At 44.2% G+C, this 21,433-nt stretch overlaps 1 protein-coding gene across 1 annotated transcript in view; it reads left to right on the plus strand.

Moving 5' to 3' along the window:
* The first annotated feature begins 5,735 nt into the window (after positions 1 to 5,735).
* st6galnac5a (ST6 (alpha-N-acetyl-neuraminyl-2,3-beta-galactosyl-1,3)-N-acetylgalactosaminide alpha-2,6-sialyltransferase 5a) overlaps positions 5,736 to 21,433 on the plus strand; it is a 46,787-nt gene continuing 31,089 nt past the window's right edge. Inside the window, exons 1-2 of the mRNA XM_070975051.1 lie at positions 5,736 to 5,920; positions 6,766 to 6,975. Coding sequence (XP_070831152.1) covers positions 5,906 to 5,920; positions 6,766 to 6,975 — 225 coding nt within the window. The 5' untranslated portion in view covers positions 5,736 to 5,905. The remainder of the gene's footprint in view (positions 5,921 to 6,765; positions 6,976 to 21,433) is intronic.

Raw genomic sequence — 21,433 nt, forward strand, 5'->3', positions numbered from 1 at the left:
ACCATCCTCATCCTCATCATTGCGCTGGCCCTGACGATCAGACGCTGCTCTGTGAGCGCCATAACCTCAGCGCTACAAGACCATTAACATCGATCAACATGCTACCGCCGCTGCTCGCATGTCAGGTTGCTTGCATGGTGATTAAATTTCAGATTTGTATGAGTGCTCAAGGCCTGATCGTCATGGTAAGAGTGTGGAGCGCCCACACAGCAGTGATCTGCAACCGGCCCCTCATGAATACTCATAGTGAGACCTGTTTTGAAAATGACTCCAGTTAAAGTTTGCTCAAACTGGAGTTATTTTGTGAATATTTCCTGAATGTTTCCCTGCAGGTCCTGGGTATTTGAAAAGCAGTGGTAAAACAGAGATTAGTCCAGGAGCGTTGCAAGCAGAGACTTTTAATAGTCGCACATAGAAAGAAAAAGAAAGTTATCACTTTAACTGGAGCAGCTGCAGCCACTGACCCTAACCCTAACCCTAACCCTAACCCCTAACCCCTAACCCACTGACTTTTCATCCCCTTTGGGGACATTGCATTGACTTACATTCATTTCCTGCAGACTTACCCAAACCATGACCTTAACCCCTGCTTGCCTAACCCTAACCACTATGCTAACTTTAATCTAAACCTAACCTTAACTCAAGTCTACACCCTAAAATTAAAGGATTTACATCATGGAGGCTTGTGCTTTGTCTCCATAAGGAAGACAAGTCCCCACAATGTGGCTGAACAGATTAATGTCCCCACAATACATGGCCATACACACACACACACACACACACACACACACATATTCTCACGCCCATATATCCTTTAACTCATGCATACACTTAAGTAAGTGCATGCATGCTTGCATCCATGTATAATCATGTATATAGACATGCATATACATACATACATGCAGGGTTATGCATCCATATACTGCATATTACAGCATATGTATGTATATGCGTGAGATTACGCCTGAATGTGCAAGTGACGCCTACGCAGCGTCTCATACTGGAGGCGTGATCCTTTTATCTTACACAGAGTCATGTATAATGTAGACACACCAGCATAACATTTGCGCTGTAGTAATCGAAGTATTTTCAAGCTGATGCCGGAGTGGAAAAAAAATCCTTTCATGTGAATTCTTATTGAAGTATTTAGTCCCACAATAAAGCACACTGATCATTAAAAGCTAAACGCGCTCACTGTGGGGATGCGCAGCTACGTCCTGGTCATATTCCACTGAACACTTGGATTCATTTCCAGTTTCCGCTTTTATTCTTTACTCCTCTCGAGAGACTGTAGATAAAAACATAAGTTTACCAACTCTGGGGGAATATAAGTGCAGGTGTTGCCATGTAGAGGCCACATTTTCTACTAAGTGCTCATTGAACTTTTGGTACACTTCAGTTCTGTTTCCCCAGAGAGAACTATGAGCATTAAAATAGGCCGTGTTCTCTTTTAAGCCCTTGGAAGCTACACTGAGCGGTCTGGTCATTGGCTAGATTACAGTTTTATGTCACAAATATTATGTAGGTTTTACTCTACGGTGTAAAATTCAGCACAGCTGCAGCTCAGAACAGCCAGAAAATAGACACAAAAACACACCGTTACCTCTACAGTTTCCTGCATTTTCCTAAATATTCTGTTAAAGCTGCTCGTGCCCTTTCACTGCCCTTCAGTAAGTGCACACTTCAAAGGCTGCCTTCCTTTGAGACTGTTTTTCTGATGTGTTGTTGTTGTTGTTGTTGCTGAGCTTTCCAACCTTCCGCTGTGTTATCGCACATTATTCCCCCGTGACTCCGATGGCGACACTGATGTGGATTATTGCTTCTGGGAAGTCTCCCTTGTGTCTCCCATGAGGACCTGTTTTTTTTTTTTTTCATAAGCAGATTAAACACAATCGCTGGCAAATGGGGGCGAGACATGTGGCAGCTCCGCTCCAGATTGAATGCATTGTTATATGTGGTGTAGCTGTCCATTGTGTGGTGGATTAGAGCGTAGGGATGGTGACCCGAGGAGATACCTGGAAATGATGTCATTAAACAAAGCCTTTAAAGGATAAGTCCGTAGATATTCTGTACTGATACAGCTCATTCCTGTGAGCCATAGACTTCCATTGTTGTCCACGCTGTCACACTGGGGGACATGTTTATTTTGAGTCAATCCCACAAACAGGATCCCCAACAATTACATCCATATTGATGAAATTGCACCTAAATAATGTCCCAAGCCAAGATAACTAAGTGCATTTACTCAAGTACAGCACTCAAGTACTTTTCATTCCACTTTGTACTTCTACTCCACTTAATATTATAAATATTGTACTTTTTCTTTCACTACCTTTATCTGACAGCTGTTATCCTACTATTTTCATAATAGGACTTTTCCTTGTAAAAGAGTATTTTTACTGGAGTAAAGGATCTCAGTACTTCGTCCATCTGCTGGCGGTCAGAGCCAACTATTTGCGGACTGGTTGTGTTTTTAAAACCATTGTTGTTGAATGAAATCAGAGGTTTGAGCCTTTTTTAAAGAAATCAAACTATATCTTTGTGATCTGTTTTTAAACCTGCGCCAACTGACTTTTTGGCCACTTGGGGGCAGCAGAAACGAGCCGTAACCACAACACTGACATATTATCACCTTATAAAGTTGATAAGGCAAACGTGTTAGCGAACAGTTCCTTGCTGACACGTCCAGCAGGTGAGGAGCGACTTCATCATTCATTTGCAGTCATATTTCTGTCTATCTGATGAACTTTGATTGATTGAAGCCCACCGCTCACCTTCTAGCTTTGATTTGCTCTCACTGAAGGTAAAGTATGCGTCTCTTTAGCTGCTGGATGTTCCTTTTCTTCACCGACTGCTCTCTAATTGTGTCTGTCTGCTGTTTGGTGTACTGTGGGTTTTAAGAGGTTTTCAGCAGCTGCTTCTGGAACCAAAACAGTCACATCAGGGGGCAGTGAAACCAAAACAATGAGTTAAGAGACTCTGAAGCGCTGAGCAGAGCTGAGGGAACGGCCGAGTCTCTGTGGGCTCTTCTCTGCATGCATGCTCTTTCACATAACACAAAGAGATCTGATCCATTGTTAATATAAAAATATTGATTATAGCAGCTTTAAAGATTTAAGTCTTCAGTGGGAAGAATGTGCTGAGATGCTTTGTTAGTTGTAGTCTTTTCATTGGCCTTTAATTGATGCTTTTGCAACTAACTTAGTTTTCTCTGCTCCAGAATCTTTAATATCTTTTCCTCCTCAGTTTTCTCTCACTGAGGTTTGAGCTTCTCTTTTCTCGTGTTGTTGCTTTTTGCACTAACTGTTTCTTTCATACTTTAATTTTTTTCATTTCTTCGTTTATGAGCAGGAAATTATTTCCACAATACATTTTTGCATCCGTTGCTGACTTTGTAAAGGTGGAAGCTGCTTTTATGTCATCTGTTTAAATAAATGCATCCTCCATTCACACTGACTGAGTGAGAAGTCGCTCTCCTCTGACTGCAGCTACAAGACGTCTGGCTGAATCTACAGGACGTGACTGTATTTCTGCTGCTTTTAGCTTCGTAACGCTGGTCGAATTTTAACATCATTGTTTTTAACATGTTGTTGATCGCCTTTCAAATCCTGGGCTGGACATCTTCGGCGAACATCCCGGTCTTAATAACTCTCAGCCTGACCTCCTCTGTGAGCAGCTCCTTCAGGAAATGCTTTGCTTCATGTTTGTTATTCTCTCTTTTTCTTAAGGGTTATTTCATGTTTCTATTCGCTGCATTTAATTTAACCAAGGACGTTTTTCTACAAGGTTAAAAATGTATGCATATGTACTCATATGTTTTTCTATACCAAAATGAATGAATGTGTATGCGTGTGTGCATTAGTGCATGTATATCTGAGTTCCTCTTTGTATTACTAATACAGAAATGGTAACTGTGCATCACTAGAACCTTGATTGTTGTAAAATCTGATCAATTGCTAACGATTCATCCAGCTAGTCCATAACCTGATAACATTTTCCAGCAAGTTCCCAGAAAGCGTCCTGAAAAGAATCATCTCACTCTTTTGGTCAGCATGCAGCAGGTGAGCAACATGCGCTTCACATGCAGAAATGTGTCTACAGGCAAACAAGCAGTTCAACATGTATGAAAATGTACAGTTTTAAATGATTGATTATTACATTTTACTTTGGTGCTTGGAAAGTTCTTTGAAGGAACTTCCTCTGGAAAACAGCTGATTTTAAACTGGACTAAGTAAATTAAATAAAATAACGCTCTTAGAATTCTTTTTTTCAATAATTTGTGCCAAATTACATTTATATTTCTAGCTTTCCGGACATTATAAGGAAGTAATGGACCTGTAAAGCAGTCACCAGCTACTGTATAATTAGCATATCTATATACATACACATGTATAAAAACACACACAAAGCAAACACGAGCAGTCCTCATGACTCTGTGTTTTTTGGTTTGGTAGTTTTCAGTCTCTGCAGCTCAGTGAAGCCCTTTGAACTTTGTTTGGAAAAGAGTTCTGTAGCCTGTTTAAAGGTTATTAATATTTATGCAAAGCTGTTGTTCCCACTGCTTGAAACATAAAACAAGTGGCTTTCAGGACATCACTCAGATTTATTGTGCTACATGGGCACATATAGAGGACTAACACACAGACGCTGTGCACTACAGCACACAGACAGACACACAGCGTGGACGTGCATGCACACACCAGACACCAACAACGACAGATTCAGCACCAGAGCTTCATGCTGCAAGCATGATGATCCAACACTGAGAATTATTTCAAATTGAAGTCCAGGATGTTTGTTCAGGTAATTTAGTGCGTAGGCTCATTTTAAGACTAATGGAGCTGCCGATAAGTCAGCTCAGCTCAAGAAAGGAAATAAAAGCTTTGCTATTAAGAATGCGTGTTACACAAAAAGGGAGAATTCTAAAAATGAAAAGATATCAGCTTATTATACCTCAGTGGTTTTTAGGTTGTGGGGGTTTCAGTGCTGCAAGCAAGCAAACCTTGAAAAAAATGGATAACAGTAGGAGGAAAAGGCTTTTAAACTGATGTTAGATCAGTGCTGTGATGCATTAACCGCATTTAAAATAAGTAAAACTACCGCGATTCAAAAATACTGCACTACAAGAAATGTTACTTAAGTAAAACTACAGAAGTATTATTATCAAAATGTACACACATCCTCACTGACTGACTCCATGCATGTTATGCTATAGTCACACATTTTGGTACATGTCACTGTGTGTTAGTAGTGAAACTATCAGGCAGCCTCCTGCTTTCTAAGGATAATCTGTCAAATAACTGCAGTGGAGTACAAAGTGCAGTATTTCCCTCTGACATAAAGTCGCGTGAAATTGAATCACCCTACTTAAGCAAAGTTCAAGTACATCAGATTTGTACTGCAGTACTTACACCTCGTTACAATCAGCTGATTGTGCGCTGTTCCGGACACGATCCCTAACTTCTCTTGCATTCATAATCCACCTCATATTTCATGCAGCGCGCGTTAAAAGATGACACGGCGTGTGTTCACTGTACTCCAGAGTAATCCGAGCAGAGATTTACATCAAATATTGCTCAGCAGGAAATAACCATTAAACAAAACGGCCTTATCACCCTCTTGCAGGTAGTGTCTTTAATTAACTGCGGCGCGCCTCCGCTCGTCAGCCACTCAAACTCGGGGGGTTTTAAGACCCAGCAGAGGTGCAATAGTGAACATCTGTCGCCTCGGTCTCCACAGTATGAATTGCGCCTGGGCTCCGGTCTGAAGACACACGGGCAGCGGCAGGCGGGCTGGCACAGCGCGGACGGACTGGAGCGGACCCGGGACGCGAGGAGATGCCGCTGGACCATGAGAGAAAGTGGAGCCAGACGCACTGAGCCGCGATAAGACAGCGCGCCGCAACATGAAGACACCTATGGTAAAGGTCTCCGCCGTGTAGCCCTACAGGAAACTGTTTGCGCTCGCTTTTAAACCAGCATTGTTCTGCGAAGTGCGCTCCAAACGCCATAACGCTGCTGTGTGTACTCAGTCGGATCAAAAGATTAGGATCTGAACAATGGACATCCAGCTGTGCGCTGTGTTTGGCACTAAGCTGCTGCTTTTTCTTACTATAAATGCTACAGCGTGGACCACAGCGCGCTGGGTGTTTGTTTCTCCTGCGTTTCGTGCAGATGCACACATTTAAAAAGTGCATGAAATCTGATGCCTTTAATGTTACTTGTGTTAATGCTGTGGATGAAATAGATCCACTCATCCTGCAGTCCTTGTGTGAGCGCCACGAAACAAATCAAAAGTGCCATGGGCTGCTTATCATCCGCATCTGTAATGTACTATGGATTTTGAAAAGGTGGCAGCTCAGACTGACGCACAAGGTCAGGTTATCAAACTTTAACTTTTTTTTTTATAGCTTTCGGCGTTTATTGAGGTCTGCAGATGTGCACCTGAACGCACCCGAGTGTCAAAATGCGAAGTAAGTGAAGCTCTTCATTAACAGCCTGACATCCTGTCAATGTCACGATCAGGCCTGTGCCCTTAAATGGAATCGATAAAAGCTTTTTTTTTTTTTTTTTTTTCTTTTTAAGTTTTGGTGGCACGTGACATGAATTACAGGAAGTTGGGGTGTTTATTGACGGAGCGGCTGAGGGTGGTGGTGGTTCCTGTGCGCAGAGGAGGCTTCCTCTCGTTAAGTCTTCGCGCTCAGCCTTAACTCAGTCCAGTGCAACAGGGCTAATCTGTCAGCATCTGCTTGTGTCTTTGTGTCAGCGCCATGGGGTCGCGGTGCTTCTCGTGCTTCTCCTGTGCGCCAGCTTGTTCCTCGTGTACAACGGCAGCTTCAACGGCGCTTCCAGGGACGCCAACGACACGCACGTTCGACAGCACGAGCAGCTGCGGCGGCCCACTGAAGCCTCCGCCAGGGTGGCCAAGCCTCATCCCCCGGTCCTCCAGGGATACAGCGGCATCATCGACCATAAGGTAAACAGATGTGACTGTGTGCGTCTCCCATGACGCGGGGGAGGCGCGGGCGAGTGCTTTCAAATGTGTGGCTAATGCGTTGCCAAGTAGGCACCAAAAAAACAGTTTTACCTTCTCTCATGCGAAAGCCATTTCTGCACTGCATCTTCACTTTTCCCTCCTGACACACACACACACACACATACACACACACACACACACACACACACACACACACACACACACACACACACACACACACACACACCTTTCCTCCTGTCTAATGACCAGCAGTCATCTATCTGCTCGGCTCTTTAGAGAGGGGAGCCTCCCCCTCGTCATTTATCACAATTTTCTCCAGCACAGTGTTGCGCCACACTCAATACCCACCTGTCGTTACTAATAACAGCTTAGGCTAGAAATGAAATCCTTGGCTGCATTCTTACGCTGTAATTGATAAGCCTGGGAGACCTGCAGCTAGGTGAACCCTGACGTCACTGTAGGGGTGTATTGACTTCCATCTGTTTACCATGCCAGGAGAAAACAATCAATGTGAGTACTGGGGAGAGAAAGGCGCTGCAAGTAAAGCAGATCTAATCACCTTTTAAAGGCTTTTTTTTTTTCGGAAACATACAAGACAGCATGCTTCTCTGCAGGCAATCAGGTTGATGGGCTGCTGGGCGGTGTGTGAGGCGTTTTGCACCACCCAGCCAATGATGGATGCAACAGTTCTCCAACCACTGGATTTAAGATGCTTACAATTTAGAGAAATGGTTTTGGCCGGATTCGGCAGGTTATGAGACAATGGGTCCCTGTAAAAGGCTCCCCAGGCGTCCCGTAAGACACCCAGACTGAAAGGGACACAAAATCTGTTTTATCTGGAGAGCGCTGATTGACAGGGATGCTTTAATTATGCAAACAGACGAACGTTTGACTCTTTACACGCAGCAGTGTCGAAAGGTTTACAGAATTAAAGGCTGCAAATCTGATCAATCTGCGTGCTCCAGCCCCTTCTCCCCCTCTGCAGTCTGCAGCCTTCAAATGAAGAAGCACCTGATTCAGATGCGAGTTTCTGGAACTGCAGAGAACCCTGTGTCCATGTGAACGAGTCATTTTGTGGCTCTTTATTACAGCTTTGCGTCTCTCAGTAGGCCGTTTGTGTCTCTCAGGAGTTGTTTTCACATCTCTTTGTAGTTGCTTTGCATTTTTTTGTAGTTGATTTGTGTCTCTTTGTAGTTGCTTTGCATCTTTTTGTAGTTGATTTGTATTTCTTTGTAGTTGTTTCACATCTCTCAAAGGCATTTTGTATTTCTTTGTAGTGGCTCTGTTGTTTCTCTGTTGTCATTTTGCAGCAGTTTGTAGTGGGTTTGTGTCTCTTTGTATCCACTTGATTGACTCTCTGACATAAATGTTAACAGTCACTTCGATCACAGGTGCTTCCCAGGGGCTCGAGGGGTCAGGTGGCTCTCAGCTTGTGTTCGATGGGTCTGTTCATTAATCCATCCATGGCAGGACTCATCAGTGCTGCCAGCTCTGTTTCGAGGAAAGTGTGTGTTGGCAGCTGAGAAACGTTTTAAATAATATCATTTGCGAGCCTCCTGCCTGCTCTTAGAAGAGGCCGTTGCAGTGAGCATGAGAGACACAACATGAACATACATCAGCTGGACAGATTTGGAAGTCAACACATTGTTCCTGAACGTAGCCTGCTTGGTAAATGAGGTTTTTCTAAATTAAACACCGGGGCCTCTGACGAGTCTCTTAATCTTGTGACAAAGTAATGCAGGTTGGCAACAGAAGGTGGAACTATTATTCATTAAAAGAAATCTCGGCGGTGCAGAAACCAGCGAGTGTGGAAAGCTCTCATGTCGGTGACTGTGAAGAGTTCAGCTGGCAGAGTTTACTCAGGAGAAATGCTGCCTGTCTGTCCACAGAAGTTTCCTTTTGCGTCACTCAGCTCTGTGGGAAATGCATGCGTGTGTGAATTCACAGCTCTTCACATATGACACACATAAGGAACATCAGGGGGATATACAGACAAACATGCTATGTTCATCTGATGTTTGTTGGTTTAATCATTAATTAAAAACCAACGTAACTCTAACACTGCACTCAGGGGATTTGGTGACGTCACTATTACAGAGTGCATCGGGCGGTCAGACAATTAAACACACTGTGGACGGACCACGGCTTACCCATGATTTCCAAATGACATGGCAACAAAAGTGAGCAATTGTTATCGAAGCTGTGTGATTCAGTGTTGAGTTGTACTGAACTCTCTGCTCTTGTACTCTTATCTACCTGAAGGAGGGCGTTTAGTCCTGTTCTCAGTTCTCTAAGTGGTTGATTAAGGTTATGGACGTAGCTGTGAGGGTCAAGGTTTGAGTGATGCTTCCTGTCCACATGGACCGTCTCGAATGAGTCCCGTCTGTGCCGGCGACTATGTGTGAACACGTCTCCTTATGCCCAAAGCAGCATAAACAGAGAACGCATGCAAAGACATCCTGTGAATTCAGAATGGACGCTTATAACAAACGTTTCACATGCATTCATCTTTGTTTTCATTTCTAGATAATTTGCTTTAGATAATTGGTTTAATCTGAGGTTTTTGCACAGGCTGTTTGTCACTGCAGCTGCATTAATGGACTCTGTTGTAGAGCTTAGTGCAGTGTGGTTTGTTGTCCCCAGATCGCAGTAATTTAGTTGGTATGATTTTTATCACAGCCGATAGGAGCCGTGCCTAAAAACAGCATTTTCATCTACGAGTGTGAACTTGTACTGCTTGTGTGAGTCTGTTTATAGGTGGGATGTGGATGATGCACCTTGTATGGTACCGAACTTTAAACCCGGTTAATATTTGTCAAGAGCTACGCTCAATACGCCAGAGGCTGTTTAGCTTTTGGTCCTGGAGTCAGAATCATTTCACAGCGAAGTCACGCAGGTCCTCTCAGAAGTCCAGCTCAAATGAAATGAGTCAGTCATATTTTAAGACAGCCGATGGGACTCGCAGCAGCAGCGGCAGCATCTTTTTTCTCTCACTGCCTGAATTGCCAGTATTCAGTGACCATGTATGTTTTGATTTGATGAAGATTTGTCTGTAACGCGTCAGTAAACCCAGCTATGGATGAGAATTGATTTTCCCCTTCTGGCGGAGGCAGCCGAGCATCATAAGTAAACCACCAATTTATTTTTTCTCTTGGCAATAAACTTATTGACATTTTGGTGACAAGGGACATCAATTAGGGCCACGGCTCCACTGAACATCATTTATACTTCTTCAAACCTGATATTATGTCACCCTTCACATTCTGCCACTGCAAGCTGTAATCAATACTTTATGATTTGAATGCACTTTGCTACTAACGGCATGTGGTAGTGCATAATGCTGTACAGCCTCCAATACTTGGACAGCATGGGTGAGCTTCCTCTGTGTGTGTATCGAGAAGTGGAAAAGTTGTTGCCCTTGCCTCACATTTGTTCTCCTGCAGCGCTGAATGATCAGTGTTCGGAAGAAATACTCCGACATGAACATTTGTCTTCTTCATCTTTGCTTGCTGACCTCCCTGCTTTATTGATCTTTCCAAGATATCAGCTGCCTGGCACACAGGGTGCAGTGCCAGTCAGCCTTTGACCGTTTCACTTTATCTTCCACCAGAGTATTAAACTTATCACATCCCAGAAAACATTTTGAAGCCTCCAAGTTTTCTGCAGACTTTTGGCCAAGATGCCAAAACATTTGACAGAACATTGAATTTTTCTTCCTCCTCACTGGGTTAAGGACCAACATTTTAGGATATTTTTTACGTTTGCATCTGAAATCCATTTAAATCCTTTGCACCAAGTGTTTTTTTTCAGTGCAACATGTTTGATTTAGGTCAGAATGAAGGCTATTTTATTTCTAGCTATGCAGCAGCATTGGTTGGCCTGGACATGTGCTGTGAAGACTGGAGGAGAGGGACGAGATAAGGAAGCAAAGAAAGAAAGTTGGAAAAGAGATGAAAGGGAGGAGAAACTCTTGTAGAGCAAGGGCAAAGAGAATGAGAGAAGAGGACAAAACCAGGAAAGGGTAAGGACGGAGACAACGATAAAAGAGAATATAGGACCCGGGAAAGGTTCAGCCTGAGAGAATGAGACAAGAGAGTGAAGAAGGAGGCAGAAACCGACACGTAAGCGAAAGATAGAGAGTGAAATCCCAAGGGGTTTCCTTTCTTCTAGCAGTATCCTCCGTTTTATTTTGTCAGTGAGGAGGAGGAGGAGGAGGAGGAGGAGGAGGAGGACAGGAAACCACTCTCGCATGTCTCTCAGTGGAGATGGGAGGACGAGACGGTGAACCATCTCCCTCTGATTGCCTCTCTGACACCAGCATCGTGCAGGTTTCTAACTGATATCCTGGAGACAGGTGGAGGCCAAGTAATGGAGGAGATTTAGGTGGAGACGCGCAAGGAGGCTTATCAAACACGAGGCGCACCCTGATGCCACGCTGGAAAAGGATGAACTGGGATGACTTTCCCTGTCTAACGAGACACCAGATGTTTTCATGTGATTAAAAGTCAAACTGTTGGAAAGAAGGCGAAGAGTCTGCAGCCATACGAGCGGCTCCGTGCATCACAGGTTCAGCATTAAACACCTGCAACAGTCACTCTTAACTGGCAGCTCACGGACCACATCCAGCCCGCTAAAGCTTCCCATCCGGCCCGCAGAATATTAACGAATTCAGCACATCTCACCAGTGGAGGAGGCTCAGTCCGCCCTGACAGTGATTGTGCCAATGAGCCAAAAAGTCCATAATTCATATTTCAAGAGTCACAGTCAGATTATTCTCCAGCTCCATCCTCTCTGCTCTGTGGACCCACCATCAAAGGGCTCAGCTCCCAGGCTGGACGCTCCCTGGAGCCGACGGCAGCGCACTGGCTGGACCACGGGAGGCGACTCCAGAGCTGCAGGAGGATCACGACGTTTGTCTGTTGGTGCGAGAGGTGACAGTTTATTACTGAGATAAGGACTCAGTCATTGGTAGTTAAACACATATTGAGCACTGGCTGCCTTCTGTACATCTGAGAGCATTTTCTAGTTATGTATCTAGTTATCATTATGGATTTTCATGTTTTTTTAGTCTGTTCAGACTGATGTAGACTCATAAAAACATCAATTTGTAAGAAAGTGAAAATATTAAATGAAAGGCTTAATTTTTGTGTTTATTTATTTATTTTTATTTGAAAGTCCATCCACGCAGTGTCTGCTTGGAAAAATCGTTGCACTTGGATGAATGTATTTGAGGACCTCTGTCCTATGAGGTTGTTGGACAGTTTGGATCAAAGTGAAGATGCAGAACGAGAGATTTTGTCTTTTTATTCCAAACATGCTGATGCTTCTGTTTAGCATGCTAATTAGCACTAAACACCGTTTGGTGGTTATTTGGTGATAAACAACATATGATGACAAATGAAAGTCAAGGAATCACAACAGTGATTATTCATTTATCCTGAGTGGAACATGAATGTCTGTGCAAAGCCGTCTGGCGCTCCATCCAATAGTTGTTCAGACATTTCACTCGAAAAGACGAATGGCAACTTTATGGTACGCTGAACGTCTGGATTCAGGTTTGTTCCAGTCTAGTCACTGGATGTTTGGTCAGCTGGTGGCGCTACGATCACATGCATCCTCTGGGAAGAATGATGTTTGTCCCATATTTCTCTGCGGTCCATCCAGTCAGATCTGTTCAGATAACTGACTGACCAACCCAACCAGTAGACCCACTACAGCCACACCACTCACATTGGAAAAAAATGCCAGAAACTGTTGCGCAGCTGCAGACAATCCCGCTGAGACGGCACAAGAAATCTACAAAGCAGAAACTCTGGACAGGCTCGTTTTTAGACATGTCTGGCCCGGAAATTCTCCCTGTGTAGGTACACTGTGCCTGAAGGCACGAGCTAAGGAGAGCCAAGCCATCTGTGCCAAGGAGACATGACAAGGCATCCTTCTCCTAACCACAGCTTTCGTGACAGCTGGAGAAGTGAGATGTTTAATATTTCATCTCAGGCAGCCGCATCTTCTGTGGTTTTCTCTGAGCAACAAAGCCATTTTTCACCGTTCATTAGGATTTGCTAAGCAATCAGCCAGCTGCATAGCGAGACAGAAAACTCCCCAATTAGGCCGTTATGGCCAAGGACTCTGTAGTCGTTTTATGCTAACTAACAGTGTTTGTCTGCAGGTCTGTGTGTGTGTGCGTGTGTGCGTGTGCATGAACTCTTTGTGTTTTGAACCGTTTGGAGTTTTAAATTACAGCGTGAATTGCACCAAACATTAGCAACAGATAACCACTATTTTTATGCGGAAACCTTGTTAGAATAATAAGAAATGCTCTGTTTTGACTGAAAAGAAGAGAATCATGCTTTCGTTATGCCACAGTGGTCCCAATTGGGGCATAGTCTTGGATTTCAACTTATCTCCAGTGCATTCTGCTCCCGCCAAACATAACACAGCTTCAGGCTCTTTCCAGTGCAGGCCTGGAAAGCAATTACGGATGAGGAGTGGGAGGGGGAGGGAGTCTTGATAAGCGTTCCCTCGACGGAGTAATCTCACACTTGGTGCCTTTTGGCATTCTGTGGTTAGGGAATGGCTGGTGAAGTCATATGTTTTCAACATAAAGGAAGTGGAGGTAAACTCCTCGAGGCGGGTGTCTCGAGCTGAATGGTGATTTCATGCTTCTCCATGTTTTAACCTTTGGTGCTTGGTAAACTGTAGCCCGTGGAGCGCGCTCCTTGTTTGGCCCCCGAGAGACCTGTGAAGACTGTGAAAAGGTTAAAATAAGATAAATGGATGATACCTTTTGGCACAACATCGGGAGATAGATGATAGGCCGCCCTTCGCCGCCGTTAAGAGCGAATGCAAAGAGACGGCTGGCAGGAAGCGCTGCAATAAAACCAAATTTCTCTGCTTTTCCCTCCTCTGGCCCGGCAGACACACGAGGCCGGCCACATTACTCAGCTCTTTAGGCTTGATTAATGAGCGTGTCCTCCGCGGTGGGAGGGAGGAATGATGAAACTGTTAGTTGTATTTTGGCGTAATCTCCCTCTGTATGTCACGAGCCTTCCACATTAGAAACATATTGTCTACCAGGATTATTAATCACACACTCTGGGTTTGCCAAAACAGTGAACTTCTTGGCCAAAAATGGAGTGAAGGAGCAGGACGGTATTAAATTTGGCAAAGTGACACAAGAAATAACAAAAGTTTGGAGGAAACCTCGACATAAAGCAGCAGAGAGCCATGAAGAAAGAAACCTCCTGTAGTGTTTTGCTGATCTGACATTAAATTGTTGCCTCTGCCGCGACGTCTGCCTTCAGTCGAAACAGTCCCAATTACAGAGCGGACTTTGATGTAGGTCCCGTCACCCCCCCTCCATTGAGGAGACAGCGTCATGGCTGTTCAGTCGAATTTTCTTCGGTTCCACGCTCTCGCCGACGAGCCTTCTGATTGCACCTTCAGTGCTGTAGAGGAGTAAGCATTTTTCCTGGGCTCATACCGAGCTGCTTCCGCCTCCTTCTCTTTCTTCTGTGCTGGAGGGACTCCACAGTTATTCAGGTTATATCAACAGCAGGGTCTTTCATGGGACCACGAATCTCTGTAGTGTGAAACAGATGCGGCAGACAGTCCGCGCTCTCCTCACAGCGGTGTCAGATGATGCCTCGCCCCCGGTGCTGGAAAAGTCAAATTGTACATCGCAACCTGAAACAAAGCAAAAATCTGAATAAATGAGTGTCGGAGCAAATGCACATTCTTCCACAGAGGAAATGAGGGCTCACTGATGGCTTTAATGAGTGTGAAAATCATGTGAGTCACCAGATCTCAACCCAGTTGAACACCTATGGGAGATTTTAATGTGACATGCTAGACAGCACTCTTGCCCACCATCATCAAAACACCAAAATGAGGGAATATGCTTTGGAGGAATGGTTTTCAGAGACTTATTGAATCTATGCCAAGGAGCATTTAAGCTGCTCTGGAGGCTCACAATGGCCCGGCAGCATTACTAATACCTCATTTATTTGCTGCCTTCTTTGTCCGTCTTGTGCAGATCGAATAGCAATCAGATTTCAAAAAGTGTAAACACGTCCATGACGCACCTGAAACTTGCTGAAATCTGATTGCTGAAACCACCTCGGCATCTGTCTGTTCAAGATGCATACATAATATTTATGTCAGTAAGACACTGTAGAAGTAGCCCGTGATGATATCAGCTGAATCACCCTGAAACCAGGCGCCTTTCTCCCTCAGGCGTGCCGAGCTGCTGTCGCCTTTTATATGAGACGCTAAAAACAAGAAAAACCTTTCTCTCGAGGGTGATCCATGCGTTTTCCTGTCAAGTTGTTGGACCTAAACTGCTAAGAGTTTATAATCAGGTGAATTACCACCACCCCGCCCAGGAAAACCAAGACAGATTGGAATCAGATCTGTAGTCTGGTTTACAGAGACGTATGCATGAAGGCGTTTCAAAGGAGAAGTGAAGAGTCAAAGTGGGCCTGATGCAGCATTTATGTTGGGACGGATGGCAGAGATGGGAAAGATTCTCATGTTAACGACTCGCAAGCATTCATGGTTTTATAATTACAGTCTCAGTTGTATGAGGAATGAAATCCTGTGCAATAACAATTTAACCCCATCTCCATTAAATGTGGGGTTATTTACAGCGAACAGTGGCCTGAGGCTGATCGAGGCGGCCATATTATTTTTGTTTGACATGAAGGCGACACTTTGCGTTCAGTTTTCCGTCACTTTGTCACCTTTGAACACGCTGCAGATAATAAAAGCCACATTTTTGTTGGTGCAATAGATCAATAAAAAGGCTGCAGAAGGAAATTCTTCATTTACATGTAGCGCACATGCAGAGCCGTCTCTCCCAGTGCGTAATGAATCCCATCTGTGACTCAGAAACATGGCGGAGGTGAGTGAAGAGTCAGTCATCAGTCAGCGGTGATGTTCCCCGGCTGTTCCGTCACTTCTCTGATGGCACGCCGTCCTCATGCTGCAGCAGCAGAGGAGGCGTTGCTGTGCTTCTGCCGTCCGCATGCACAGCAGAGGAAGGAGTCATTTCAGGGTGTGGAGGACAGAACTGTCCTTGCAGCTTTGGCCGTTTTCGCGCTTGTTCCGCGCCCTGTGAATCATTGTGGAAAGCGGGTGCGACTGTTGGTTTGTTCGCTCAGAAACTCAGAAAATTTGGAGCGTTTCTCCGCTTTACGACTGTCCAAAGAGCACCTGTAAGAAAGCGGACGCCGAACCTCTCGCCTCAGTCATCCTCGAGAGCTGAGGGAGCTCTGTGGATGCCGCCGCGTTCGCCTCAGGTTTCAACTTCATTGAGATCTTGGACACGCCTCAGCAGCCGCAAGTGGGTCACGCCGACATGTAGGTCAACAGTGGATGTTCCCAGATTGACAGTACGACTAAATTGATTTAAGGCAGGGAGGCACATGGCGTTGATGTGGTCTAACCCTCACTGACTCAACACATTGTCACCAAAAGAGCCCGCCACTCAATTTCCTGCTGTTAAAGAAACAGAAGACAGACGTGATGCGTGACGAGACGCTGGTGAGAAGTGGATAGTTCCCGGTCGGTGTTCATGACTTCCAGTCTAAATGTGTCCCAGAGCGTCTGCTTTGGAGATGCCTGCAGGTGCTTGTGTGGCATCTCTCTGAATCTCAAAGCATGTTAGGACACTTTAAAGGAGACTGGAGGAGGGGCTAGAACCGCATGCACATCTATGAAGCACCAATCAGCTGAATGGAAACGCCAAATGCAAAGCTGTAACAGGAAGTACAGGAAGTGAAAATTCTGAAAAGGTCATTCTGCTTCCTGTTCGACGTCAGGACGTCAGTTTGCCACTTGGACTTGTGGCGGGTCGTCTTTTTCCAAGTTCAGAGAACGATAGATCGCAGCATCAGCTCTGTGATTGGATGTTTCTTGGTGAAATGCACCTTGGGAGTCACAGAGATCCGTTTTACTTTGGACTTTTTATCAAGGAAGCAGATGTTTTTAAAAGCAGGCGTTCATCTTTTGGACTGATGATCCATCGCTGATGAGTCTAACGATGATCCGAGCTCCGAGCGGGAATCACATAACAACGTCTATGGGAAAAAAAGTTTTATTGATGAAACCAGCGACGGGTGGAATACTGCACCTCATACATTTCCTCTGTGGTTTATAACACAAAATGAAATCATGTTAAAGGTTTCGTGAAAAATGCAGAGCGTTATTCTGTTTCCTCAGAACCAGGAGAAATCTAAAAATGCAGGTTGCACCACTTTCCACTTTTTACTGGATGTGCTATAAAAACATTATGAATTTTAACACTGATCCGCTGTCTGAGGACACAGACGTAACTAAGAAACACTTTGACACAGTCCTGGCGCTTATTACAATCTACATGTAACACAGACAGCTTTAACAGATATTTCATGGCTGCAGAAAATGCTAGAACCTCCTCAGTATTGTTGTTGAGTCCTTATTCTGTCCTCTGTGCTCCTGCTCGCCACAATTGACGTGTGCTGAACAAATAATAGCCTAAATTATAGCCTGACAGCTTCTTTGTAGAATCAATGGATGCGTTTTCTCCGAGATAATAAGCTCAAAATCAAGTGGGAGCCGTGTTCATTAGGAGCCAGCAGGCAGGTTACTTTTTAAAAGGTTCATCTAACTTTTTGTAATTAAATAAATGAAATGCATTGTTTGCCAGCAACACCGAAACGGCTTAAGAAAAACTGGAACGGTTTCCTCATTCATCACTTGGAACAGCACTTTCTGATCACGCCGGCGGGGATTAACCTTTCATTTATGAAAGAATGCGACTTATTTTGAGACGAGTAATCTGTTGAAACCTCTGCCTCCTCTCAAACTGCAGCTATTTGTAGTCAAGATAAACAAATGGAAGTAAGAGTTCAGCATCTTGTTATCCTTCAGGTTTTTAAATCAAAGCGCTCTGCGTCGGTTAATAGAAGTTCAGACGCCGTCCCCGAATACTCAGGTTTCTTTCAAGATCAGGGCTGATGCTTGAAACAAAGTTAAACGTCAAAACATCGAACCTGAGCTGGAAAGAAAGTTTTAAAAATAAGTTTTTAACGCTGCAAGCACTCATAGTTGTCATTTTTACGCTGAGGAAGAGTGACGGAAAGACAGCTGGCTAAAGCTAATATGATTGGCAGATGCAGAGAGTCGTTTCAGCGACGCAGACGAGGGTCTGTCTGTTTATGAGCTGAAGATCACTCCATTTCCCCGGCTCGTAATCAGTGTTAATTCCGCCCTCCATCATCACCTCATTAATAATGCAACGGAAGCCTTGATGATGATGGTAGCATCAGATGCTCACTAATGACTGAGAGGAACAGTATCGACTGCCACGCATTAAAATCAGCTGGAAAGCTTCGAACGCCCGGTTCCACATACAGCCGCAGCAGCCGCAAAATACGCCTGCAAAAGTACTGTACTTAAGCAGTATTCTGAGGTACTTGTACTGTTGTTTCTAATTTTCATGTGATGCTACTTTAAATCTCTACTTACTACATTTATGCGACAGCTGGACTCACTGGTTACTTCTCACATGAAGAATTTACATTAGAAATGTTCAGAAAATAGTCTGAAATGTCACATTAATGTCTTTTTGGGGCCGTTTGTCAACGTTTCACAAAACCATGATGTCTTAATGGAGCCATTTAAATGCTTGTTTGTGGCTCAAAGAAGAAAAATGATCCAATATTTCACCGAGAAGCAAAGATTTGAGAAAAGTCCAAACAATGAATGATTTGTTCGTCTTCCTTCTTTCCTACGACTGTTAATCCTCTCACAACCCCTCAGATATTCATCTTGTGACCCACTGGAGGCGACCAGACTCCATGATGGGAACCACTAGAGGAAACTCCCTTGGTACGTTTAGTTTTTTGGACGTCGCCAGCACGAATAGACGCACAGCATAATGCAAGTTGGCCTGGCTGAGAGCATCATTGTGAAATGGAAAACAGCAAAATAATCATTTCATCTCGACGATCCTGTTTTCATGATCAATGGGAATGAGAATCGTGATTGGAAATAAAATTGGATTTATTGCCCAGTCCTCGTTTGACCTCAGTTCTGTAAAATGCTGCTTATACTTTGATGCATTAGTCTTAACTAATATATGACCAGCAGGCCATTTGTCTGCAAAATGAGAGCCTTTGCTTTGATACGTCCTCATGTATTTTCTTATTTTTTGCTGGTTTTGTCATGAAGCGAAGGATCTGAGCTCTTCCTTCCTTCGCCGCCGCGGCTGTGTGACTCTCATCTTTCCTTCAGCGGGCACTAACATGAAAAACGCTGATCAGGGCTCATTAAGGGATAAAACAGTGCGGGAGCAGCTCCCCGACAGAAGGCTGTTAGCATGCGTGCGTGCATTGTTTGTGTTTTTACGTGTTCCTGGTAGGCAGAATACACTCAGGATTAGACTAATGAGGCTCATCACCTTGCTGAAAAACTGGGACGAAAAAAGACAACGACCTCCAAACAGTCGTTTACTGACGTGAGTCTGCTGCAGAGCTGCTGGGAGGAATTATTCCTCTCATTGTGAAGATCAACCTGTGTGATTGTAACGCTCATTCACTCGCATGTTCCTAATCACCAGTTTGGCTGTTACTGCGTGTCAGGTGTGTGTCCATTAAGTGAATGAATAGGCGTTAGCTTGGCAGTAAACAGCAGCGCTGTGATTCATTTCATTAGCGTTTTCCCATTTTGAGGCTTTGTCTCATAAACGAGCTCTCCTGAGTTTCCACTCGGTCACACTGGGAATCTAAGTTTTATCTTTTCAGGTGCTCATTATCATCATCATCATCATCATCGTCATTGTTATTATTAATGAGTCACTGGAGGTTGCGCAGTCATTGTTGGAAGATATGCTACATAGGCAGATTAATGGATAGATAGAAGTATTGATACTACAGTGATCTGCCTGCAGAAGTACACAAGAATTATCAGCAAAATATAGTGAAATAAATGTTTAAGTATCAAGTCCAAGTACTTTCTCTTCAATGGCCCCGGTTAGGAGGTCATTGAGGTTATTAATGGCCCTGTAGTTGTAGAATATGGTCATGCAGAATAAGGCGTTAATAGCTTCTTTATTATGACTAATGAGGACCAATATGCTGCTAATACGCATGCTAATGAGCAGCTGGTTAATGTGTACGTTAGTATAAAGTGTTAGCGTAGCATTTTACAGCTGTATCCTGACAAGGTGGAGCTCATTTTAACTACTCCAGAGCCAGAGTCCAGAGTCGCGCCCCATCAAAAGGTCACAAGATAAATCTGAGGGGGTCGTGCTGTGAGTAACAATCACAGACGAGGAGAAAAATAAAGTGCTGCTACACCAACTTGTAATCATTTTTGGACTTTTCTCTAATTTTTGCTCTTTTGTGAACGCCTGCACACTGTGCTTTTGCCTCTTTGACTTTGATTAAAGTCTTTGAATGGCATAATCAGAGAGGTTTAGAGGGAAATAACTTGTAGTTAACAGCTTGTTGGTCAGGTTTCCTTCTAAATGCAGTGCAGACTTTAACTGGGTTTGCTTTCCACTGCAGTCGCTGGAATATTGGAAGTTGGGCACATCGAGACAAACAGTTGGTGGCGCTAATTCTCCGGTCGGGTGCCATGAAACCACAGCAGAGGTGGAGACGGTGAGGCGAGGGAGTTAAAGAGCTCCAGTCAAACCTCAAATGAAGGAAAACATGAAGGAAAACACGTGATTCTGTTTGTTTCGGTCGTTAATTTGAGGAGCGAGCCACAGATCGATCCTCAGTCAGACTAGACAGTCGTGCTATTTTGCCCATTTTTTCAAATGTTCTCTGTTTTCACTCAGGTTTTTCTCTATGTGCGAACATAAAACAGGTGGATGGACACACGCTAATTGACTGAAACATGACAAGAACCAAACAGTGCTCTTTGGAAAGGAGCCACAACCTTTAGAATCCACTGACTTCACTGTTTGTCATAAGCAAATCATTGGTTGTTTTTAGAAAGAGTTTAAATATAAAGTTGCATAAAATGGAAATGCTCAAGTGTTTTTAAAGCTGCACTAAAGTAAAATGAGTAAATGTAATCAGTTACTTTCCACCACTGACACATTGCAGATCATCAGCCTGCACAGAGACTGAAAGCAGCACTCACACGTCCTGCCTGCCGATAGGAAATCTGCCTCCTCCCAGGAGATCCCTCCTGCTTGACGAGTGTTGTCACTGGCAGCTGGTGTTTTATACACTGACACACACACACACACACACACACACACACACACACACACACACACACACACACACACACACACACACACACACACACACACACACACACGCCAATGCAGACCCTTTTTGGTTACTGTCTCTCATTATCCTCAGTTCCAGCACATAATGGACACACTCCAACTAGAATATTTATTGTTGGAAGTGTTTTGAGAGGGAAGCAGAGCTTT

The sequence above is a fragment of the Chaetodon trifascialis genome, chromosome 11 (assembly GCF_039877785.1).
Source record: "Chaetodon trifascialis isolate fChaTrf1 chromosome 11, fChaTrf1.hap1, whole genome shotgun sequence".
In the NCBI taxonomy this organism is placed as follows: domain Eukaryota; kingdom Metazoa; phylum Chordata; class Actinopteri; order Chaetodontiformes; family Chaetodontidae; genus Chaetodon; species Chaetodon trifascialis.